The following is a 26,725-nucleotide window of genomic DNA, read 5'->3' on the forward strand; positions in this document are numbered from 1 at the left end:
GCGTGTAATTAATGAGTAATGAGTAAAGTAGTGGATTGTATTGTGTTCAGCTGACATTGGTTGAGGTGCGCCCGTAGTGATTGGGCGTTCCGATTGCCTAGCGCATGACCGAGTGGTGTCCGCAAAGAAATACTTGCTTATGGACACCGCATATTTCTAGCCTTTTGGTTTGCGTGCATTCGGTGTGCTGTCCGAATGCACGCCTACCATAATTAGTGCACTCCCTCGTGTACGCCCATGTTTACGCCCAGTTTAGCCCACTTTGAAACTACGCCCCTGTGTAGTTCCGAATGACGCCCATAAGACGCCCATATTTCCCGAGTGATTGCGGTGCACATTTCTGTATGGTATTAGTGAGAACAAGTACAGAGGCCATGCGTGGCACATGCGCATTGCGTTGCCCACGCATGCGCAGACGTCTAAAAAATGCCATCCGAAAGAGTGCGCGAAAGTACGCACCGACCAGAATAAGGCCCTAAATGCCAATAAATAAATAGAAGTCTTTTGTTTCCTCCTGTAGAAAGTTTAAATGTACATTCAGTAAAACATGGCCTGCAGCAGGGTGATGTGAGGATGTGGTAATTTTTGGGGTGAGGGGTGCACAGCCTACAGTACCTGCTGCATATTAATAAATGGGGAATGCATAGAGCAGTGGTTCCCAAACTGTGCGCCTAGGCTCCCTGGGGTGCCTCGGGACACTTGCAGGGGTTCCTCGGGTTGGTTGTCCAGGACCAAATCAAATTTTTTTTTTAGATTATATTGTTGTTGATTACACAAAACACACACACACACGCAGCCATACACACGCACATAGACACACACACACACAGATATACTGTATCATTATTTTTGCAGCAGCATTTGAATTCAGAAAAACACATGATAACACTGAAGCTTTATTTAAAGGAAGTTTGCACAATACATTGTTACAGATCTATTATTGTAGAAGTAAGTACTTGTGAATTTAGGTGAAAAACAAATCCTACGCATTAGCTCATCTGTAGAATTAATGTATGCAAGTGCATTAGAAAACACCGGTAACATGCAGACAATGACAAGATGCCTTCTCAAGATGCTACGTTAAAGTTCATGGAGATTCTGATGTCTGCAGAACCCTTTTATTGCTCTGTTACAATTTGTATCATTTAGTAAGTGTGTCTCAGTGTAAAAGAGTGTCCAGAAAATTCAATGTAAATTTGTAAAAAAAAAAACAATGACAACTTTGGAATTTTGAAAGCAACATACAGTAGCATGAGATTTATTCCGGCAGAGATAACCGTAATTGATGGCAAAATCCATTGTGTTGAGATGTTTATATTTTGCTGTAGTACTCGTTACATACACTTGTTTAGCTATCTGGTTATTAGCAGTGATATATGAACCCCTGAGGAAGGTGATTTCTAATTCCTATACTTTGTTAGTGATATATTTTTATAATTATCCTCGCCACATTACGCTATGGCACAGTAAGTGGCCGTTTAAATCCCGTACTACTGTTCTCATATATGTGTGTTTGTGTGTGTGTGTATACCTACTGTGGCAGATACAGCATATTCCCACATAAGGATAATGTGGAAAATCCAGACCAGGTTTTAGAGCTGCAATAGGAAAATTAGATCCAGTCCAGGTTTCCTAAGTCAGGTTTAGGCTGATTAGCAGCACCTGTAGCTTTCTGATATAAGTGCTCCTGATGGTGGAATAGCAGCCCAGGGGTGTGGGCTGGGTGCCAGATGACTGCCCGACAGGGGGGATCCCAACAGCCAGTATCCGGACGTCTGAATCTCGACTGCCGGAGCTCCGACAGGGGAGATCCTGACTGACTGGGGCTATTCTCCCTTGTGGGGGTCCATGACCACCATAGAGGGAGAATAGAACCTGTGGCGAGCAAGTGAGCCACAAAGCCCGCAGCATGGCAAGCACAGCGAGCCCGCAAGGGGCTTCTTTGCCTCGCCCCCTGTCGGAGCACCAGCAGTCGGGATACTGACCATCGAGATCCCCCTCTGTCGGAACGCCATACCACACCCGTGTGGGCTACAGTAAGGACCACTGGAACATAAGGGGAGTTTGTACTATGCTGTGACATCTGTATGCTGCAATGCTGTGACCATCCTTGCCTATGCTGTTTACCTGGTATGCTGTTTATCTGCTACAAAATAAAGACCAAGACTTCATCTTATCCAGGGGTTTAAATCATCTTATCCAGGGTTTGAATCATTGGACAGACAGCCACTAGGTCGACAAGCATTAGGTGGACACCACTTGGTTGACATGACTGAAGGTCGACATGCAGGAAGGTCGACATGGGTTAAGTCGACAGGGTCATTAGGTCAACATGCATTAGGTCGACATGTGGAAGGTCGACAGTCAAAAGGTGGACAGGGGAAGGCAATGCTTGCAGGTGTTAGCGCTTTACACATTGCTGAGCTTATCTGCTGCAAGCTTGGGACACAGGGTACAGTATGCTGGTAACATAGACAGTAACACCACTGCATAAGACAACAGGAAGTAATCAGGATAATGCCATAGCAGAGAAGGTGCGGTGGACTTCATGGTAGGCATTTCGGAGTAACACATATGGAAAGCAGGATTCCAGCATGTCTACAGTAAGGAACGAGGACTCCTCAACAATCTGAAAAGGAACCAAAATACACAATTACAACATTAACTGTAATAGCTCAGCAACATCAATGTAAGGACAGAAATAGGACATATTTTCCCTGCGCTGTGAGTGCAGAATGCTAAGGAATGCATAAAATTACCATTTTCTCTAGCAAAATCTACAGTGTATGGATCCATATTCACATGCTCACTGCTAGATTGCTGCTGAATTCTAATCTTACCTATAATGTCCATACTGAAGTCACTGCCATTACTTGTGAACCAGCAGAACAAACAGAGGTGGTTGGAGGTTGCATCTCTGTTGGTTACTTGGAAGCAGCAGCGATGCACAGATACAGCAATGCAGCAGCATGAGAGTAATATAAGTAGATGCCTCATACTGCAGTTTTGATTCCTGGATGCAGCATTTGATAACCTGCAACACCATTGGCCGGTTACATGACCTATAGGTTCAAGCCAACTGCTGGCACCGTTCTTACAAAAAGGCCTGGAAATCACCATCCCCTAAAACAGGATGCTTTGTATTAGTTTTGCTATGTGGCCAGCTGAAACTGATGCAAGGCATGCTGGGATGTGTAGTTCATTAACATCTGGAGGGCCGGTGTTGCCAAGCCCTGCCCTAAAAGGTTGACAACACACCTTAATTTGAGAAGCGGAGGCTACCACCCCCTCACTGCCCCAATGATGCAGGACCCAGTACGGGTCTGGTGCATGCACAAAGAACAAGGCATCTGTTTTTCCCTTAACTTTGTGCCTAAAACTTTACAAAACAATTTTTCTGTAATCATCAGCTTAAAATGTTTGTATTATTATCGCTTGTCACAATAACAAATGATTGTAGCATGGTGAATAAGAAATCATATTGATCAGGAGCATTGACTTAGATCGTAGATAAAGGACCATCCCAATAAGAAAAAAACACTAATTACGTGTTTCATGCTCTTTTCACTTCCTAAGTGTCCTCTTATTAAGCCTTTTGTGATAATTTATCGTATCTCGGAAAGGGAACAGAGGTTCATGAAATGTGTGGGGGGCAGTGGCGTAACTCCCAGAGACAATGGAGTCGTGAACCTACGGGCTCCAAGCCCTCGAGGGGCACCTGCATTTACAAAAGCACCGGTGTGGTTAACAGATCACAGTGTGTCCGCAGTTCTTCCAATAACGCTTTTTGGCACACCCGTTAATGCATGCATGGTTAATCAGCTTTGTTTTAGCTCTGCTAACACCTGGTATAGGGGACAGGATGGCCCCTGCCTGTTACTGCTCAGCCTGAGCAGCAAGCAATGGTGCACCCGCCACTGTTGCGGGACTGTGAGATGGAAAACTGATTCATGCTGTCCATTGCTAAATCTTGTGAGTCTGACTCAGACCCACCAGCCGTTGTCATACCATTTTTTAAAGGGGGGGGGGGGTGACACCAAGTTCCAACCTGCCTCCAAGCAACTGGGTTGAACTTACACCTCTGAGGTGGGGAACACATGTACCTATAATATCATAACGTTTTTTTTGTTTTTTTTTGAAGGACGCCAAAAAATCCCTCTGTTTCCACCTTGGCTGCAAATACCGTCAAATGTATATCTCTGCAAATGAACCAGAATCAGACTCTATGGCTAGTTTCACACACTCCGGTTTTGACCGGACGGCAAAAAGCCGGACACACTTTGTCCGGCTTTTTGCCTGACTGTTGTTTCTTTCACATACACCGGCTCCGTGAGCCGGTGCTGTGTAAATTTGAGGTTAGAAACTGAAGTGACATCAGTTTGGTGGCTGTGGAGAGCTAAAACCGGACACCAAATGACCGGTGTGTGTGAAAGGCCCCCATCGCCCTCAGCACACACTAACCTGTGAGGACGGGATGGCCACGGCACGGCAGCCGGACACTGCAGCGGTAAGATCCGGCAGCCGTGCTGTGACCGTCCCGTGTAAGGCCGGTTTCACACACTCCGGCTCCTGCCGGACGGTGAAATCCCGCACGGCCAGGGAGCCGTGCCGCACACATTAGTTGTGAATGGACACTATTGTGTCCATTCACACGGGACGGCCACGGCCCGGCCGCACTGCTGCAGCCGGATCCCGCCACTGGAAGGGACGGCTGTGGCCATCCCCTCCATGATAAACTACTGTGTGCAGCACGGCTCCCTGGCCGTGCGGGATTTCACCGTCCGGCAGGAGCTGGAGTGTGTGAAACCGGCCTAAATGGACACATAGCTAAAAGAGAAGTGAAAAACCCCATGCTGACCTTGCCCATGTTGACCTAATGCATGTGTCTAATGTTGACCTAATGACCCCATGTCGACCTTCATCTTGTTGACCTAGTGACCGTATACCCTCCACACGCCCTCCAGCTGCTGTTCAAATACCGGCATACACGGCTCTTTCGGGAGGGGGCGTGGATAAAATGATGCAAATCGTGTCATTTAGTACCACCCCCTCCTTGAAGAGCCATAAATAGGGGCATTTTTCCTGAATGTTGGCGGGTCTTAATGATGGTAAGCCCCCCCAAGTGTGTTGTACAATCAGGCAGGACTGAAGCATGTTACTAATGACTGTAAAAGGAGGTGCTACTGTGCATATATAGTATTGATGTGCAGTGCTGTGAAAGTCTTGCACTTATTACCATGACTTTTATAGTGTGTAAGTTTTGTTTCTTAAGGTGTATACACATTGGGCATTTTTGCCAGCATGTATGAGGAGCGTTGTGAAAATCGCTGGCTAGAAATACGCTCAGTGATTTTCCCCCATCTTTTCGATTTTCACAGAGGGTAAACCTCTTTTTACGGTAGGAGACTACGGAACGTGGTTCACTTGGCTGGTAAAACAACCTAACAGACAGCGGCGACCAGCGATAATGCCGGAGTGTGCATGAGCGCTCACCGCTCATTGCCGGGCCATATGCACTAGAAGACTATGAGCTGAAAGTAACTCCAATTACCAAAAGTGAGCTACTTTCAGCTCAAAATTGCCTAATTGTATGGGCCGTTACTGACCATGTGGCATGTTTGATACTGTTTAGTTTAGTTTAATCCATCTGGAGCAGAGAGTTATTTTAGAAACATTTTACAAGATTTGAGTAACATGTGTTGGGAATACAGAGTAATGGAGCAATGACCATAACCTCTGCTGTGCATTGATGCCAAGTTGGCGCATTTAACTTTGGACCAGGTTTTTTCCTCAGTAAATGAGTAATAAGAATAATCATGAGTCTACATATACTGATAAATGAAGTGAGGTTTGGTAAATACATGTATTGATTTAGACAGCTTTGGTCATTCTCATCCCCACTGTGACAATATAGAACTGCTCAAAAACAGGCCCACACATCATTATGTCTGTCACAGCGAGTGCACAGCGGCGCACGGTGCAGGGAAAAAAGCCTCACGGAATTAGCGACGTAATTGGCTTTGCTGAGCAAATCTAATCAAGCAAACAGAATATATTTAAATTATTTACCTTTATTGGAAATTAATTATGTTTTATATTTTTGCAGTCTCGGCATAAAGAAGATTTGTCAGATGTACAGCCATGTGTGGAAATCAGAAACCTGAATGCCCCAGAGAGTACTGGCAAACAGTCTGCTGTTATATGGAGCTGCCTGATGATCAGTTCATGAAACGTGCTTGATTAGCAATAACTGGCTCATAGTATCTTATTTATGGATACGGCTGAAGTGCGTACTCTCTTTTTATTTTTTTATATGAATAATGACATAGCAAAATGTGCTATGTGTAAGATGAGAATGCACATACTGTACGTACCCACCCGAATGTTGCAGAGTTTGTTCACTCCTCTGGGTGCCTAGACCAGCCTCCTGTCTCCTCTCCTACTCTCTAATGGAGAGGTTGGTCTATGGGCTGTATGATGTGATTTTCTGAGAATAGGGTCCATGACGTAGTCTGCCCTTCTTAAAGCAGGTAGCACTCAGTGATAGTTGTCTGTTATTTCATAATATTTTAAAAGTTCATAGAACCACCATGGCGATTAGTAGATATTTATATATCTGTCTTTTTGCTAAAAGGTGTAAAACCATCTACTTTTCTCCAACCAGAAGACTTCATCATAACATGAAGGATGCATTATGTGTTTAGACATGCTGCTAACAGTCCATGTTTTAGTAATATCCACTGGCAGTTTTTATGTGCTGCAGGACTGCGGCCACCCCGGGTAAAATAGCCCAAGTGAAGCCAGATGCAGGCTGTGAGACAGCACTGGCTTCACTGTGACTGGAAGTGACTTCCATTTGGAAGTCTGACCTGCTGGTCACCCAAGGCAGTCCCATTGGGAGGTATTTCCTCCCTCCAGGGCTGCCTCTTTGGCAACTATGGACTGCAGCTGATGTAGCTCATAGAACCAGGGGCTGGGCATGCACAGTATGTAGGTCAGTACTGCATATGCATATGCATTGTGGATAAATCAATGGGGCCAGATGGGATACATCCAATGATACTAAAAGAGCTTAAAGGGGAGCTGGTCAAACCATTAACAGAATTATTCAACCAGTCCCTAGCTACTGGAGTAAACCCAAAGGACTGGAAAACAGCGAATGTAGTCCCACTGCACAAATTGGAAGCAAGGAAGAGGTAAGCAACTATCGACCAGTGAGCCTTACATCAGTAGTAGGGAAATTAATGGAAACACTCTTAAAACAAAGAGTTGTAGAATATCTCAAAACCAGCAATTTACAGGATCTGAAACAGCATGGGTTTAATGGGGGGAGATCATGTCAAACAAGTCTTATTGACTTTTTTGACTGGGTGACTAAATTTTAGATCAAGGTGGGGCTGTAGATGTAGCTTATCTAGACTTTAGTAAGGCTTTTGACACTGCCCCACATCGCAGACTGTTAAATAAACTTGAAAGCTTCGGATTGGATTCTAAGATGGTTGAATGGTTGAATGGATCTTGGTTGCAGGACATAAAACAGAGAGTTGTAGTAAACAGAGTACAGTCATGGAGGGAAAGGTTACAAGTGGGGTACCCCAGAGATCTGTACTCGGACCAGTGCTTTTTAATATCTTTATTGGTGATATTGCAAATGGAATTGAAGGTAAAATGTGCTTTTTGCAGATGACACAAAGGTATGCAACAGGGTAGACACACCAGGAGGGGTAAAACAAATGATTGATGATCTAGGTAGATTAGAGGAATGGTCAAGAGCATGGCAACTACAGTTTAATGCCAAAAAATGCTAAATTATGTACTTGGGTCTCAAAAATCCAAAGACTAAATATAGTATAAATGGCACTATAATGGAAACTACTGAGGAAGAGAGGGGGATCTAGGTGTCACTATTTCATGGGACTTAAAGGCAGGTAGGCAATGTAACAAAGCAATGAAGAAGTCAGATGCTTGGTTGCATAGGGAGAGGTATCAGCAGTAGAAAGAAAGAAGTAATAATTTCACTGTATAGGTCATTGGTACGACCTCATCTAGAGTACTGTGTTCAGTTCTGGAGGCCATATCTCTAGGAGGATATAAATACATTAGAGACTGTACAAAGAAGGGCAACCAAAATTGTGCATGGCCTTCATCACAAAACGTACCAAGAAAGACTAAAACATCTTAATATGTATACTTTAGAGAAGAGAAGGGAAAGGGGGGGACATGATAGAAACGTTCAAATATATCAAGGGTTTTAACAAGGTACAGGTGGGAGACATTCTTCACAGGAAGAGGAGCAACAGAAAATGAGGACATGCACTGACACTAGAGGGAGGAAGATTCAGGGGAAATTTTAGGAAGAATTACTTCACAGAAATAGTGGATAAGTGGAATAGCCTCCCATCAGAGATAGTAAAGGCAAATACAGTAGAATAATTTAAACATGCTTGGGATAGGCATCTTGATATCATTACAAAAAAAATAAGGATCAAATTTGGTTTGATGTAATATGTTTAAAAAAGGGGCAGACTAGATGGGCCAAATGGTTCTTATCTGCCGTCAAATTCTATGTTTCTATGTACCGGTGCCTGTCATCATTGTGCCGGGACTGCAGCTGCAGGGACTGGATGGGAGAAGTGGTGGTGGGGACTGGCCAGGAGCAGCATAGGCTGCATGCTTAGATAGGGGGATGCAGTGCCGGCATTGCGGCCAGCGATGGCAGCCCCCCTCCTACTATAAGTTAGGAGGGCCACTGGTAATATCCATTGCTGAATGAAGAGCTTTAGTTTTCTAGCAAACTGAAAGAGGTGTATTGTATCTTCATGTATTTTTGTGCCGTTCATCGACTTCAACTTATACATACCTTCCAACTTCTATACTAAGATAAGCAAGATCAGCTGCGCCGGAGGCAGGAACGCTCACAATAAAGAGCTCCGTGAGCAGCTGGGCAGCTTCCGGCTCCCTCCCCGCAAATACATGGTGTGTGGATGCACAGGGCTTCTATTAAGTGATCACCAGGTGATCTCCGGCATCCCCAACTGCCCCCTCCACTTGCTGGACACTGCGACTTGCAGGGGAGCAGCGGGACAGTCTGCAGTTAGAGACTGTCCCACTGTTATCAGGACAGCTGGGAGTATGCAAACATAATTAATAATTAATTCTACATTCTACATATACTGTATGTATTTGTCACTTTGAACAACATGTGTTACAACACTGTCCCTCTATATGAAATTCACTGTGCCTACTGACCAATTCCCCAGTACAACTGCCTGGATGGTATAGTAACATGGTATAGTTACATGTAAGCAACATTTGGGGAATGTACCCAAGTTTGCAGCGGTCCTCCTGTTTGCAGTGAAGCCTCTGCATATTCTTGTTCAATTTAGTTTTATTTCTTGTCATCCAATAAATAGGATAATAGAATTAACCCTACCCTGCCTATTGTACCGTAGATCTCAGCAGCAAGGCCCTACAGTCTTTCTACTGCTTGGATACAGTGATACAGAATCCAGGCAGGAGAAGGTTAAGAAATCATCTTGGCATTGAAGATGAATCAGATATATGAAAATACTCAGACTTCTCTTCCAGAGTATCCAGGATGCTGCTAGGAGACAGAAGGAAAATGTACTGTGCTGAAGGAAATAACATGCACATTTCATTATCAGCAGAGTATTATATACTATAATTAGGATGCCTGTTACATAATAATGCAGTGAGCACTTTAAGGCTCTGCTTTTCCACATGTGAAATAGCGTAACCGAGGCACAAACAGACCAGTGCACCTGACTCAGTGCTTCACCCCCCCTCATTATAATTCTATAGCAAGTGGGCAGTATTAAATGTAGCTGTTATTTCAGGGAAAGGAACATAGGGGTCGTTTGTTCTTGATGTAGAAATGCACCAATTACATGGCTACTCGCATACGTTGGAGCATGTGCCTCCAGGTCGGTGTCATATATATATATAATGTTACTTGTATGCTACTCAGGGATTTTACATAAATAATGACACTAAAATCAGTAGATATCAACGTTTCATTTCATATTGATCTGCCGGCTACCAGTTACGCCGCTCAGAGCATCATGAAAACCCTGGACTCTCCCATTGAAATTCGCCAGTCACGCGGGAGGGGGGGGGGGGGGGCGTGCGTGCAGCCATCATCAGTGGATGTCAGCTGCCTGCTTCCCGTACAGAGACCCGCAAATCTGAGATGCCAGAGAGGTGTCTTTTTTTTTTTTTTTAGATAATTTTTATTGAAAAGTTTTTCGTTTACTTGACATGTTTACATTCGCTTACACACAACAATAATACATTACAGTTTATGACGTAGACTACTAACATACGACATTGCAGACGACAAACGTAGTGCAGCAAAAGGAAACACTTTCTACAATCAATTCCATTAAAGAGAGCAAGAGCTTAGAGATTGGCAGTACAGCGTGCCCTGGCCAGGAAGCGAAATCAAGCATGTCTCTCCACCTTATCAGGATGCATATACCGTCATGTGGAAACATCCCTTCAGGAACTAGATGTTAATTTATTTACCGTTAATCTAGGCCCGTTTCACCCTCAGCCCATCCCCCATCCCCTGCTCCCCAAAGAAGGGGAGGGAAGGGAGAGAGAAAGGAGAAAAAAAATAAATAAATAAATAAATAAACTATGTGTATCCCGTGGTACTATACCCCTATATATGAGTCTAAGGACTGCTTCGTCCCAACATTATCCGCTGCAGACCCTCAGAGTTAAAGATATTTCTTTCAGTGTGTCTGTGCTTTTGCCAGTCCATTAATGACTGGTTTTATAAGTGCGGCTACTGAATTTTACTGTGGCCATTTTAATGTACAAAGTGAAATTTTACTATTTAGAGTGTTATCTCCTAACCCACCCACCCTCCGCCCCTTCCCACCCCCCTTCCCAATTCTTCTTGTAAGTGTCGTGTGATGTGGCAGTGTGAATCAACCGTAAAAAAAAAAAAAAAAAAAAAAAAAAAAAAACCCAGAGGGAGAAACAGAGCCATAAAAAGAAGTTATATATTGTAGTATTTTGAGTAATACCATTTATCCCATATCATATGAAATTTATCCATAGTGTTCCTGGAAGAAAGCACATGTCGCTCATGCATCATATTTACATTAACCAAAGCAATCCATTCCTGAACTCTTGGATTTTCTTTCGCCATCCACCTACGGGCGATAATGACCTTGGCCATTGCACATACATTTATTAATAACTGTCGGAAACCCGACAAGACCGAATTCGGCCATACCCCAAGAATGATTGTCAGAGGACGAAAATCTTCACCCTCCAGCCCGAGACTCATAAGTACCCTGCCAACCTCCTGCCAAAACTTCTGAACCTCACAGCAGTCCCACAGCAAGTGCCAGAACCCACATCCCGTAGTATGACACTTCGGACAACGACTATGATAGTTCTGTGAAAACCCAGAGATCCTATCAGGAGTTATATATGTGCGGTAAAGAACATTCAACTGAACTTGTTGTGGAGTAGAAGGGGACCTAGTGACAGCCGCCAAACAAAACTCGCGGAATTCATAAATGAATTTGATTGGTGGGATGTATGGCGTGAGAAACATCCTAATGTTAAACAATATTCATTTTATTCACCTCCTCACAATGCATTTTCACGAATTGATAATATATTTGTGTCTAGAAATGCTCTTATGAATATAGCCTCGGTTGAGTATTTGGCCCGTGGAATTTCAGATCATTCCCCAGTATTATTGCAGATAAATCCAACGATTAGTACTGGTATTAGGCTCTGGAGACTCCACCCATCTTGGTTATCGCAATTTAATGATGTAGAGGAGGTATGTTCAATTGTTGATGGTTTCTTTGGGACAAACGGTGGTTCCGCCGAGCCCTCGACGGTTTGGGATGCCTCAAAGGCTTATATACGTGGGATTTGCATAAAAAGGATTGCGCAAGCCAAGCGGAGGTACCGCGAAGCTGCTGTATTACTAGAAGACGACACGACGGTTAAAGAGCAGAGATATCTTAGAGAGGGTACTGAGACCACTAGAACCGAATGGCTGGATGCCCAGCGGGTGTGGGTTGAGCATTTACAGATAATGATGACCCATAAACTACTGAATGATTCTCATAAGTTCTATATGAATATTGATAAAGCCAGTAAATACATGGCATACCTGTCAAAGCTTGATAGGCCATCATGTATAATTACAAAAATAAGCCTAGATTCGGGAGTGGTGGTTACCACTGCACCTGACATAGCAGGGGCATTTTGTGAACACTTTAGTAAGGTTTACGAAACTAAAATCACGTATGGGAGTGCTGATATTAAAAATTATCTTGGTACTATAGATCTCCCGGTTCTCTCGAGTGAAGATAGGGAAATGCTAGACGCCCCGATGTCTATTGAGGAAGTGGTAGCAGCAATTAAGTCCCTCCCAACTGGGAAAGCCTCAGGGGTGGACGGACTTCCCGCAGAATTTTACAAGAAGTTTGAGGGGATTTTTGCCCCCAAACTATTGTACTATTTTCGGGAAATGGACTCAGCGGGTGGATTTGCTAGTTCAATGACAGAGGCAATAATTACCGTCATCCCCAAAAATGGTAAGGACCCATCGCTGGTGGACTCGTATCGTCCTATCTCTCTGATTACGACAGATGCAAAAATTTTTGCTAAGATATTGGTTGTTAGACTAAATGCCGTAATCAGAAAGATAATCCACCCAGATCAGGTTGGGTTTATGAGCGGTAAATCCACCGCAATAAACCTTCGCAGATTATTTATGTATTTACAAATGGCGGATGTTACTGGAACTCCAGTCGCTATTGCATCATTTGATGCTAATAAAGCATTTGATTCTGTGGAATGGCCGTACCTGAGGCAAGTTCTATCGGTCTTCGGGATAGGCTCTAGATTTATTAGCTGGATATTTAGGCTGTATCAATCCCCCAAAGCTAGGGTCCTGATTAACGGCCATATGTCCGACTTGTTTCCACTCTCCAGGGGCACTCGACAAGGGTGTCCACTCTCTCCTTTGTTGTTCGCACTCGCCACAGAACCAATTGCATGTAAACTACGGTTGTTACTGGGTATAACGGGTGAGAGCCGGAGTCCCATGAGTAATATTGTTTCACTATATGCAGACGATTTGCTGGTCGGCATGACTGACTATATAAATCAGTTGCCCCAGGCTGTTGGAAGCATACAGGAGTTTGGCCGTTATTCTGGATTAACTATAAACTATGGCAAATCACAGCTGCTAATAACCAGGACAGTAAATCAAAGTGCGATTAATTACGAGTTCTGCCCCCCTGTAGTGGATAAGTTCAAATATCTAGGGATAGTGGTTTCAAGTAACCCATCAGATTATATTATACATAATTTAGATCCCCTAATTGAAGAATGTAAAATCAGATGTAAAAATTGGCAGCACCTCCCACTAACCATTCTTGGCCGAGTTAATTTAATAAAAATGGTGATTTTGCCCAAATTGTTATATGTATTTTCTCACTCTCCCATTCTAATAAAAGATATAGTGTTTCGTAAAATTCACCAGGTGATTTCATCTTATGTTTGGAAGAATAAAACCCCTAGAATAAGAATGGCATTTATGTGTAGAGAACGTAGTGAGGGAGGCTTTGCCATGCCTAATTTCAAAATATATTATTACGCAGCTCAATTAACTCATCTCACAACCTGGATAATCGGAAACGAGTATTCCGCAGAGCTCAAGCAGTATATAGCCAAAGTCCTTCCTGATCATTCTCCGCTACAGGCAGTTCTAAAGCAGGGAGGCCACCACAAACTTCCTCCTTTTGTTAAACAAATGCGGTTTATATGGCAATGGGCATGTAAAAAAGTGGGGTTTGATGGGGTTGACCCTGATACCTATATCTTCTCCATGACCCAGCTTTATAGCTTGAATGCAAATCAGGGAGGAAGAATTTGGGGGCACTATGGAGTGGTGGCTATGGGCCAGGTCTTTGAGGGAAATGTGCTACGGCATTTTTCTCAGTTGCAGTCAGAATTTGCACTTCCTAAACACATGTTTTATCGGTACCTGCAACTGAGAAGTGCCTTGGCACAAGAAAACCAAGTGAAGCAAATTATTCTGGCCGAATCCCCCCTGAAAAAATGTGCGAAAACCATAGGTAATAACAAATGTCTTTCCAAATGGTATAGATTTCTCCAGACAAATACACAAATAGATAATATGGAGGGGTTGACCAATAAATGGTTAGTGGATATTCCGGAGATAGACAGTGAAGTTTGGAAGGCAGCGCTGAACGTCCCTCGTATATCCACCAACTCCACAGAGAGGTGTCTTAAGCGTGTCTTGAAGCGCTGCAGAAATCATTCGATGGTCAATGACCTTCAAAAAATTCCGCCCCCGCACGCAAGGCTGCGAATGGATGTTTATGATAAACATTAATTCGCATGCGTGCAAGGAAATCGGCATGTGGGGGCGGGGTGGACAGTCATGCAGGCGGCGTTTAGATGACCCGCAAAGCTGCAAATTTTGCAGATTTGCGCTCAACCAGAATAACCTCCATAAAGTAGCCTCTTCTTCTATTGATAATATTGCAAAAAGTCAAATTATTAAGACAGATAAAAGTGAAAATTTGAATGACAAAGTTCCAACTTATGTCATGGTACTCTAGGGAAAAGCATTTATGGGACTTTTTGGTTAAAACATATGACGCTAAATTGGCTAAAGCCCAATCAGCTCGTTTTATTCACAGTGTAATAAATGAGGTTGCATTAGATGGACTTGGATGATCTGTCAGTTCCTTATACCTGGGGATTTCTTTTATCACTCAGTGGCGGAACTCCCGGAGGCAATGGAGTCATCTGCCGCCGGGCGCCAGGCTTAAAGGGGGCACTGGCTCCATTGCCTCTGATGTTCATTAGTGCCGCTGCCTATCGCAGCACAGTGCGGGCGCTGTGTGCCCCCCCAGCCTTGTGCGGCGTGCATCCCCGTGTGTGCAGGGTTCATTCCGGTGGGCGGGTGCGGCGTGCATCCCCGTGAGTGCCCCCCCCCCCCTCCCCCATACCCGTGCGTGCAGTGTTGCGGGTGGGCTGGGCAGGCAGCTCCCCCCCTTGTGTGTAGCTGCCGCGTCGCCGCTCCTCCCTGCCGCCTGGCAGCGCGGCAGAAGTCACCTGAGGACTGAACCAACAGCCGGGAGTCGGGCCGCGGAGACAGCCCACCTCACACAGCCAGTGTGCGTGTGAGATGACTGTCACTGAAGGTGGAAAGGGAGACGCTGCAGCGCAGGAGGGTGAGTCTATGTCTTCCTGACAATGATATATTCATTCATTCTCTCTCTCTCTCTCTCTCTCTCTCTCTCTCTCTCTCTCTCTCTCTCCCCCCCCCCCCTCCCTCTAGCTTTGTGTGTGTGTGGGGGGGGGCACCAATTTTAGTCTTGCCTCCGGGCTTTTTCTACAAACTTACGCCACTGTTATCACTCCAACACCAGTGAAAGGATTCACACACATCATACACAGAACTGTAATTCTTGTTTTGTGGTGTATCAATTAACATGCCCTTAAAACCAAGAGAAAATATACTGCACATTGCTCCATTATTTCTAATGTTTTGAGTTCAGGACAAAATGTCTCCTCCTGCTGTCACACTTTGGGGTCTTTGTGGGACTGGCAGGAGAGGGGTAGTCGAGGAAGTGCTGGAGGATTTGTGGTCGTACAGTATATAGTGCTTTCTCATGTATGAGAATACTGGATGAAATGGAGGAGAGTTGAATGAGTTTTAGAAGATTTTAGGAAGAAAGTCTTACAGTACAACTCAAGAATTACGTTGGCAATAAGAAAAACAAGCATGCATAAACAGATACTTGGCAATGGTGAAAGGTACTTGAGGTACAGGAGGACTAGAATGATTGCAGAGTGTAACCGAGGCTATAGTACATAAAGAGTAACTGAGTCCTTAGAGACTGAGTGAACACTGCGAAGTCTTGTAATGATGATTCTGAGGAACAGAGAAGAGATGCAGTGGTGGTTAACGGTCCGGAGTGAATACTGTGAAGACTTATAATGATGAATCTGAGGAACTGAAAAGAGATGCAACTTGAAACAATAATAAAGAATGCTGAGCGTTAACACTGAGGACTTGGAGACAACACAGAAGAATGCTGAGGACTTGGAGTCGACACAGGATTGCTGAGCATTTGGAGTTGACACTGAAGAATACTGAGGACTTGGAGTAGACACTGAACAATACTGATGACTTGGAGTAGACACTGAAGAATGCTGAGGACTTGGAGTCGACACTGAGAACTTGGGGTGAAATGTAAAAGGATGAGAGATTCAGAAAGTGAGAGATTTGGTAAGAAATTGCAGTGCAAATTATTGCCGCTTTAAAAAAATTGGATATTTCTTACCAAATCTCTCACTTTCTGATTCTCTCATCCTATTACATTTCACCCTTGGAGTCAATACTAAAGACTGCTGAAGACTTGGAGTCGACACTGGGACCCTGGAGTTGACACTGAAGACTGCTAAGGACTTGGAGTCAACATTAATAACTTGTTGTCGACACTGAAGACTGCTGAGGACTTGGAGTCAACACTGGGAACTTGGAGTTGACACTGAGGACTTGGAGTTAAAACAGGCGCAGACACTGTATCCCAACAAGGGCGAGGCTGACCTCCTGCAGCACACTGGATGATCTCACAGGGAAAGGCAGACTACTTGGGAACACCGTACAGAAACTAGAGAACCTTACTCCAGAAGGTAACTTGAAGCACTGGCAGGGGACAAATGCAAATGCCAAGCCCCTTTTAACCGGGCAGAGAGCACTGGATTGGCTGGAAGAATCCCTGGAGAGGAATTGGAGCAAATTTTGTCTCCAACATGGCTGGACACAGGAGACACCAGGCACACCTCCACCAGCTTAGGCCCAACACCAGACCTACTCCCACTCAGCGTGTCACCACAGTGGTAAACGCAGCCACCAAGTCCTGCACGATGGCCCCTGGCCATTTTGCAAAGGATATTTTTCATGATAGCAAGAGGAGCACCGGGACTGCAGATAAGTAGATCTGCAAGTCCCAGCTACAGACCTGGTGGTGGCAGACAGAGAGGGAGGCAGGCTTGGGGATCTTAACTTTATGGCAGGGGGGCTCAACTTTTCTGGCGGGAAGGTTGGGGGCAGTCCAATTTTTTTATTTGCCACAATTGAACAATCTGGAAAGTTCATTGTTTCTACTGTAGTAGACTACAATGTATATGTAGGATACCGCTTGGAGATCCCTGAAGAGCACCCCAGTAGCTGGAATAATGACGGCATTGTTATTGTGACTGCTGGCATCCCATCGGCTGGGTTGCTGGACCCATGGCACTGATCTGAGTATCCTCAGGACACCCCTACCAGCACTAGCGTTCCTTTGGCTTTCTGCATGGCACTGAGGGGGCCAGCATGATGTTGCTTTACTTGGAGGCAAAACAGGGAAAATTGCAACATCTTTTGAGCAAGGCGGTTTCTGTCCCTAGGGCATCCTGTCTCTTGTGATGGCACCGCATGCCCTGTCCAGCATAGAGTAGCAGGTTCAGCACTGCACCATTCTCAACAGTTGTTTCCCAAGTTCTCTATGGATAAATAAGGCTATTTAATAAGCTCTGAAAAGCTTAGCTCAAACACATCCATTCCATTCCTTGAATGTGAACATCATTGCTGCAAACTCCAGCACCTTCACTACTTTTTTAGCTGGTACTAAATTTCTCAAGAACAAAACTCAAAGATCTAGGACCATTTTGTCCCTCAATGCTTTGACCAATGCATCAACCTCCAGAATTAAAGACTGTTTGAAATAAGTATATAAAAACACAGAAGCAGATAAAAAGTTAAACTTGAGTTTTTCAAAAGTCTGCCAGGTAGAAGCAGACCATTGGAATATTGTTCCCTGTTTAGTGAAGATAGGAATTGGAACCATGATTAGAAAGTCACAAATACATTGTCTAAGAGCTGGCACAGACAGCCAAACATTGCACTGTTTTATTATATTATGGTACTGGCAATTATTATTTATTTTACTCTGGGAGAGGTATATCCAAAGGGGAATCTGCGTAAATGATGTGAAGCATAACAGTGGGAACTGATACACCAGAAATCTCACTATTTCTGCATGGCAAGCGCCCGGTACTATCACAGCCTCCCTCATCCATGGGATCATTTCCATGACAGAAATTGTTTATAATGTTCTTGAATACAATGAAAATAAATCTGGATGTCCTCCAGATATATCACCACTGGTGTAAAAATCCCAAGATCACATCTTTAGAAACATGTTGAATAGTGTCTAGGGAACAGCAGAGGCCAAAAAGCACAATCATGCAGCAAATACATTATCTTTTGTGTAAAGCTATTTTCCCATTCAGCTTCAGCCTTCACACACTCTAAATTGAAAGCACCTCTGAGATCAAACGTAGTAAAGATCTTGGTAAACCACAATTTCTTTAAGTCCTTGGATCAATAGAATTTGGCATTGAGTCGTGTCAGAGATCTGAATTAGTGCCTCACAGACGGTGCTGGGTCTCCAACATCCATTTACAAAATATAACAGCCACAGTAAAGAAAGAGAGCATGAGTGCTGGCTGTATGACACATTTATACAGTTTTTCTTTGATATAGTCTTAATATGTAATTTAGGTTTTGTTAAAAAAATAGATACACACAGCCAAAGCTACTGTATCTGCAGCCCATCAAGGCAGTTATAGGAAGTTCCGTGTGATGTAAATGATTCACTTGCTGAAATTTCTCCTTCATCCAGAACTGTGAGCAAAAAGGAGGTTTGTTTGAGACAAATCTGCTATTACGATAAAAGCTTATGGGCAAGATGCACTAAGCTCCAGACGTGATAAAATGGAGAGTGGTCAACCAGCAGCCAATCAGCTCCTACCTGCCATGCCACAGACTGTGTTTGAAAAATGTCAGACAGGAGCTGATTGGCTGGCTGTTTATCACTATCCATTTTATCACTTTTGAAGCTTAGTGCATCTGACCCTACGACTGCGAAGCCATGGAACACAAAGAGGGTTTGTCAATCGCACAGGACCCTCATCAATGCTTGAGGAAAGAGTTTTGGACCCCCCAGAAATTTCAGTATACTCGATAATTCTTTTAGGATAAACTATTGGGAGGTGTGCTACCACTGGACACAATATAGAATATGTACACAACAAGAAAGAAAAAGGTGTGTCTCGGTGTGGTGCACCTTAAGTAATTCTCACACATAAAAATTAACTTTTATTACTATTTAGGTAAAAGACTAGCGAAATATAAAAACACACAAGACAAGGACGACATAAATGAGGTGTGTTTAAAAAACGGCGGCTCACTCTCTCAGCTCTGTGTGACAATTTATGATACACTGTCAACAGGTACTCTCCGTCGACACCTATTTTATATCACGTCAAATGGATCAATATCCTATATATCGGTGTTCAATTCGGATTCCAGTGTGGGGTGCGTGTCAACTGTTTGGCCATGGAACCCCTGAACAAAATGGTGTAGCTATAGCAGTGCAGGGCCTGACTTTCAAGTTATGCCGCCATCAGAAGGGAATTTCTGGAAGCAGCTCTCATGGAGGTGGGGTCTGTGGAGGGGGTGGAGTCTACAGATCATAATACTTGATCTGAGTTGGACACAATCTCAGCCATATATGTATATCTTCCTGCAGTTGTGTCTGCGACTTCATGCTAATTCCACTACACTGCCTTCCCTGGTGTCATGGGTGGATTAGGAGTTTAAAGCAGCTCTGGAAAATTCAGCCTGCCTCCTTCTATCCTCTCAAAGCCATCATTCACTTTTATTGACAATCCATCCCTGGCGCCTATCTTTGCTTTTCATTTCTCAGCAGTGCCCGGCGACAGGGGGGTCAAAGGGGACAGCTGACCCAGACCCGGACGATTGGAGGAGCCGCAGAATCAGCCACTCCTCCCTGCATTCAGCCGCCCGGCACTCGATTGCTGTGGGCGGCTGACACATAAACCACGCCCCCCTAACAAGAATTTTTGCACCCACTGCGCTGCAGGGACTCGGGAAGGGAAGCTGCCTGGGGACGCCTGTCAGAACACGCAGCTTCCGGCCGCCTCTTACACACACTGACATGAGCGCCGCAGCAGCATCGGCTCATGTCAGTGTGTGTAAGCGCACGGCGGCCGGGAGCTGCGTGTTTAAACAGGCGTCCCCAGGCAGCTTCCCCTCCCGAGTCCCTGCAGCGCCGTGGCCGCAAAAATTCTTGTTAGGGGGGTGGTTGCCCTTGATGTGTTTTATGTAAACTACATAACAAAATAAGCAAAATAAATATTCATATTTTGCATTATCTTCCCTGGTAACATCACACAGTAAAACTCTGAGGAGAAATATGTCCCTCACAGAGAAGGGATGCTCCAGTGTGTATTTGGAGTGCCCACCATCCCGCAAACTGTTGGGGGTGGGGGGGTGTTAGTTGCGTCTGGGGGTGAGTGTATGGATGGGGGCATTCATTGGGTCCAGTAAAGTAGTTTATTATAGCATGGAAAATACATGCTGAGTTAAAAAATTATTGTTGGTGGTGGGGGGGGTATTAATTGTCAGCCGCCCACAGCAGTCCAGGTAGCTGGCAGTGGCGTAAGGCAGCCCCAGCAGCTGCTTGGGGGAGCAAGCAGCAGCAGGGTCTGTGTGGGTGCCGGCACCTGCTCGACGCACTGACATGCTGCTGCCTGCCGCTGCCCACTGGCTGAGCACCGGAAGCTAGTCAGCCGCAGCGTGAGTGGGGCCATGGCAGAGATGACAAATTCCCCCACTGATTCAATTGACTGTACATAGAGCCGGCTAATGGCTACTGTGTACAGGATGAGCGGGTGGATGGGCGTGCTGGGGCGGCCTGGGATGCGTCGGAGCCAGGGGAAGCAGCAGTGTTTGCTGGTCTCTCTTCCTCTCTCCACATTAGGCCACACACTATGGTGTGTGGCCTAATGTGTAATGGACATTACGACATGTGGCATAATATGTAATGGGCATTATGGCATGTGTCCTAATGTGTAGTGGGCATTACAGTGTGTGGTATAAGTAATGGGCATTACCATGTATGGTATAATATGTAATGGGCATTATGGTTTGTGGCCTAATGTGTAATAGGCATTATGGTGTGTGGCATAATATGTAATGGACATCATAGTGTGTGTTAAAATATGAAATGGGCATTACAGTGTGTGGCATAATATGTAATGAGCATTATAGTGTGTGGCATAATGTGTAATGAGCATTATGGTGTGTGGTAGAATGTGTAGTAGGCATTACAGTGTGTGGCATAATGTGTAGTAGCTGTCTACTACTAGACTGTTTGCACTGGGGTCAGCCATTAAATGGGACTTCTTGCCACCAATATGCCCTCCATTCCTCCCTGCTCCACACAACTACTAGTGCTTAAGGGGGTGGGGGCCCCCCCAGAAATATCAATGTTTGGGGCCCCAAGATTTCTTTTCCAGCCCTGACTCTTGCAGAGCATCAATGCCATCACCATCTCTCCTCACTGATGCAGCCTATGCTCAGCCTACTGAGACATTGATGGACTGTGGCCTTAGTTCCTCCCAGCATCCGGGTGGCGAGACGGAGCTGCATACCTCCCAACTTCTGGAACTATGGAAGCGGGACCCTCGCATGGCGTAGCCGCACCAAAAGGGGTGTGGCCTATGCAAATAAGGAGTGTGTCATATGAAGATGATGCCCACCAGGCCACGCCCTCTTTTCGCAATCTGAATCGCTGAATAGACGCTGTGCGCATGTGGGACTCCCAACTGCCCCTCTGCCCCACCATGGGACACTGCCGGCCCCTGGCGGGACGCAGGACCAGTCCCAAAAAAACGAGACGGTCCTGTGAAAAACGGGACTGTTGGGAGGTGTGGAGCTAGCAATAAAAAAACATGGGGACATTCCTGCTCCACTTTGAGTAGTGAGGGGCTGCTAAGAGACCCTCATAGGTATAGCTATGTCGCTGTCTAAACACTGAGGTTTTGGGAACTGACCTTGTCAACTTGCAAACAATGCTTATACTGTATCTCAGCCTGGGTTTGTATAATTTCCTGCATTACTTGTCAGAAAGTGGTTTTGAATGAATACCTCCCAGCTTTTCCATTATGGTATGCTGGACTTGCTCCCAACACTTGACCATGCCCAGTGGCGGAACTACCGTGGGTGCAGGGGGTGCAGCTGCTATGGGGCCCGGCAGCTGGGGGGGCCCCATGGACAGCAAGCACTCCCCTGCACCATGACCATGGCGTGTAAGGAGCCGGGCGGGGAGATGAGGGGTGTCGCGCCGTGCTGGTCGGGCGGAGATGGCCTGGCGCCGGCCAGGAAACTGCAGCCAGAGCTGCGAGAGGAAGAAGCTGAGGCCGCTGAGGACAGCGGCCGCGCTCTCCCTGCCATCATACCCCGCTGTGCACTACTGACTGCTGCCGGCTGCCACAGTCTGTGCCTGTCAGTGCACTCTGACTGACAGGCAGCAGCGTCGCCGACCCGGCAGCAGGAGCTTCTCTCTCTCCTGTCAAAGTTATCTTCCCCGCCCCTGCTTCAGCTGTCATGCTGAAAGACAGGCAGCAGCACCGCCCTCCCCCTTCCCTCTGCTCTCCCACGTCTCCCCAGTCCCCTCCTATCAGTTGGGATAAGGAAGGAAAAGCTCCTTCCTTCCCCTCTCTCAATGAAGTCACATGGAGGAACACAGTGGAGGAGCCCAGCAGATGAGACAAGCTGAGCCTACAGCAGTGGCAGCCAGCCACACAAAAGGGCTGGGACTCTGGTAAATTCAGTTTGTTTGTTTTATAAAAGGGGGAGGGGGAGGGGGGTTTTGTGGATCATGGAAAGAAGATGCCACAGATAGTGTACTGAGGGGGAGTAGTTGTCACAGTCTATGCTGGGGGAGTGTCACAGTAATGTGCGCTGGAAAGGCATGTGGCATATAATTATGTGCGCTGGATGGGTGGTGTATAATTATGTGCAAAGGGAGTGGTGGGATATATGTGTGTGTACAGTATATATAGTGTGGGATATATGTGTGTGTACAGTATATATAGTGTAGGGCGTGTGTGTGTGTGTACAGTATATATAGTGTGGGATATATGTGTGTGTACAGTATATATAGTGTGGGATTAGGGATATATGTGTGTGTACAGTATAAATAGTGTGGGACGTGTGTGTACAGTATATATATAGTGTGGGACGTGTTTGTGTATATAGTGTCGGACATATGTGTGCTTGGGAGCTGTCTGTATGACAACACTCTAGATTTATGTGTCTGATTCATAGTTTTGTAGCAATTCACAAGAACCATTGATTTGTGGGACAGACTGTAGTCATTGCAGTGTGTCCCATAATGTGTAATGGTCATTGCGGTGTGTCGTATAATGGGGCATTGGGGGGGGGGGGCCCATTATAAATTTTGCTATGGGGCCCGCAAAGTTCTAGTTACGCCTCTGACCATGCCTATTGTGAAGAGGCATGGTCAAGTGTCACGACCCCCATTTTTGTTGTGATGCTTGGCCACAATGTGACCGTTGGGCCCAGCACTCTCTGAGCAGCCGGGCAGCCCCCCAGCATCTCTCCCTGCACTGATAGGTGCCATGCACAAGGCATCTATTAAGTAATCCCTCAACTGTGTCCTCTGTTACTCGTGGGGGGGACAGTGTCCAATTAGCAGGACTTTTCTGCTGTAATCGGCACAGTTGGGAGCAGAGGTGGATTTAGACCTCATGGGGCCCTAGGCAAAATACCAGTTTGGGGCCCTCCTCCCTCAAACAATCCATAGCACTATATTTTTGCTGCTGATTGCAGCTGGCATCTATAGAGTGCCTCGGTGCATCCACATTCTACCAATAAATGCTCAGCTGCGTGAACATCGGCATTGTGTAAAAATCTGAAGTAAACTAACTGCCCTCATACAGTGGATGAAACCATTTTGTGTGTCCAAATATTTTTTATCCTATCAAAGAACATCAAAGGGACTTGTGGAGTGTGGGCAGATCCATGTGACAACATGACATCAGGAGGAAGTCATGCAGTGCTCATTTGGGAACATTCTGGATGGCCAGAATGTCTTTATGTGGCCCCATGGGACCTGCTGGGCCCTAGGGAGGCACCTAAGTTGCCTTGTCTAAAATCCACCTCTTGCTGGGAGGTATCTGAATGTGCTTGGAATGTTCTTTTGTCTAAATGGGGGAGTTCACAGAGGAGTACATATTTGTGCTGCAGTTATTTGACAGACTTTATCTGCACACAGATTGACTCCAATAAACTATTCATGTGACTTGTGAAGAAAATACAGATTCCGGTGTGCACAGTATTGCACAGCTGCAGTGAAATGAATTAAATAAAATGCTAATTTGACATGAGGCATCTGTACAAATGTAATGTACATACACTGATGTATCGGCACTCATGGTGCAAGCTCTGCGTCATCATGTCCCAGAGCAAAGATTGTAAATGTGACAAGTACCATATGCAAATAACTCCTCTCACTTAGGGCCAGATGCACTAAGCTTCAAAATGTGATAAAATGGAGAGTGATAAACAACCAGCTAATCAGCTCCTAACTGCTATCTTACAGGCTGAGTTTAAAAATGACAGGTAGGAGCTGATTGGCTGGTTATTTATCACTTTTTAAGTTTGATACATCTGGCCCTTATGGGATCGCACCGAATGCTCAGCAACATCGCTCAGCACACAGCTGAGTCAGCGCTGGGTGCTGAGCAATCTGCCAGGGCCATTAAACCTGTGTGCCATTAGCAACCCCCTCAATCATCCAAGCATGTCCGGACGAGGGAAGCCGTCGCTCCCCCTGTTGCCAGCCTGCCATTGCTCACCTCAAAGCATGCATCGGCAAATGTGTATGCACATTTGGGGGGGGGGAGGGGGCAGTGTTTAGTGTGTGTGGGCCTTTACTGTTCACATACCTCCCAACTGTCCCGCTTACCGTGGGAACATCCCGGTATTCGGGGACGTTCCCGTGTCTCGCCCGGGGCCACCATTGTCCCGCGGTGGGGAGGGGGGCGGCAGTTTCAGTTGGGAGTCCCCCCAGATTGACAAGAACAGATGAAAATGGAGGCATGGCTGGAGAGCGCATCATCCCACAATCATCCCGCATCCCGCAAGGCCAAGCCCCATTTTCAGAGGCCACACCCCTTTTTTGGGAGTCCCGACCCCGACCATCAAAAAGTTGGGAGGTATGTGTTCACCAGCTTTCTGGAGAACAGATTACTTAATACAATGTGCCCACTTAGACTGATCAGTATAACTGCTGTGATCCATAACAGTTTGGTGATGATACAAAGTGTATGTTTAAAACAGCAACAACACTGCACAACTGAGTGCACAAAAAACAATACAATTAATAAAATGGAAAGATCAATCCTTCCACAGGCGCTGCAATTCAACAAGCTGCAAATTAGACTATGAAATGGTCACTGGACCACTCAAATCGATAGCAAAAGGAAAGAAAAAGTCTCTGGTTAAGTGATTGATTTCTCTGGTAATGTAGGTATGTGGTATGTAGACCATTTATCAAATGCAGCCATGGTTAGTACCAGAGAATCAATTAATAAAGTCACACTTGAACAATTGTCTAATTCCTGAGTTTGATTTCCTGAGATTGCTTCCAAGGCTCCAGGCTTTTTCCAGTGTTACCAGTTAACCTGATTCTGCTTCTAGCTTGTTCCTGGTTATTCTCCTGTTGCCAGATTGACTCCTGCAATACCATCTCTAGCTTCCATCTGCAAGTCTCTGTGCCCAGTCCAGGATACCTCAGCGCAAGCCAGCCTGTACCATTGATACTCTCCTGTGCCATCGGTTCCCGACTGACCACCAGTAACCAGTCTGATACTTTCTTGTACCATCGGTTTCCAGATCGACCATTGGTATCCAGTCCGATACTTACCTGCACCAGTGGTTCCCAGACCGACCATCGGTAACCAGCCTGATACTCCAGTACATCGGTACCAAGTCCGAAACTGCTCAGCACCATTGGTAATCAGTCTGATAAATACTTGTATCATCAGTTTCCATAAATCCACAGCCTGAATAAGGGAGACTCTGGTAGAGGGCTCGTTGGGCGCAGTCCATAGTCCCTTGCGGGTTTAGACTCCGTGCCTCTGCAAGAGTATTCCCCAATTCCCTGTTTGTCTGTGCCCTCCATGTTCCTGTACTCATCTCCTGCATATGCACCACTATATCAAGTCTCCCCAGTTCAGATTTCCATAAGTGTCTACAGACCCATTTCGGTCACAGCCAGGAAGACAGTGCCGCCTGACAGTTCATTAATAAGTAGGGTAGGGTTTAGAATCAATAGAGGTTGTCAATGACGGTATATAGGAATATCCAATTAGCCCCAATGTGTTTTCCGTCTTGGAAAATAACTGGCTGCTAGTCATTATCTTGCTATCCAATTAGGACCCTTTTTTATTGGGCAAAAAAAAGGTGTTGTTTTCGGGTGATAATACATCAGGGTTGCCTACTTTGTAGCCGCCCTCTCCGGGAAAGGGAAGCCATCTCTGTGAAGTGCGGGGCTGGGGCAGAGCTACAAGTGTAATGCTGTGTTTCGGGTATGGCCATAATGATTGCTTTTTTATGACCGCGCCCCCTGTCGTGCAATGATGGTATCACAGGCATTGTACAGTGGTGGGTAGGGCTACAATGTCGCAATCCGTCTCATTTGGTCCAGTGAGGCTGGTGACAATGAGGGGGACTTGCCTC

At 45.5% G+C, this 26,725-nt stretch overlaps 1 protein-coding gene across 2 annotated transcripts in view; it reads right to left on the reverse strand.

The window, feature by feature from the left end:
• Positions 1-883: 883 nt before the first annotated feature.
• NCKAP1L (NCK associated protein 1 like) overlaps positions 884-26,725 on the reverse strand; it is a 188,796-nt gene continuing 162,954 nt past the window's right edge. For both annotated transcript variants that reach the window (XM_083169529.1, XM_083169530.1), the window contains one exon: positions 884-2,629. In XM_083169529.1, coding sequence (XP_083025655.1) covers positions 2,510-2,629 — 120 coding nt within the window. In that variant the 3' untranslated portion in view covers positions 884-2,509. The remainder of the gene's footprint in view (positions 2,630-26,725) is intronic.

Source organism: Crinia signifera, chromosome 2 (genome assembly GCF_055691185.1).
Source record: "Crinia signifera chromosome 2, ASM5569118v1, whole genome shotgun sequence".
Classification (NCBI taxonomy): Eukaryota; Metazoa; Chordata; class Amphibia; order Anura; family Myobatrachidae; genus Crinia; species Crinia signifera.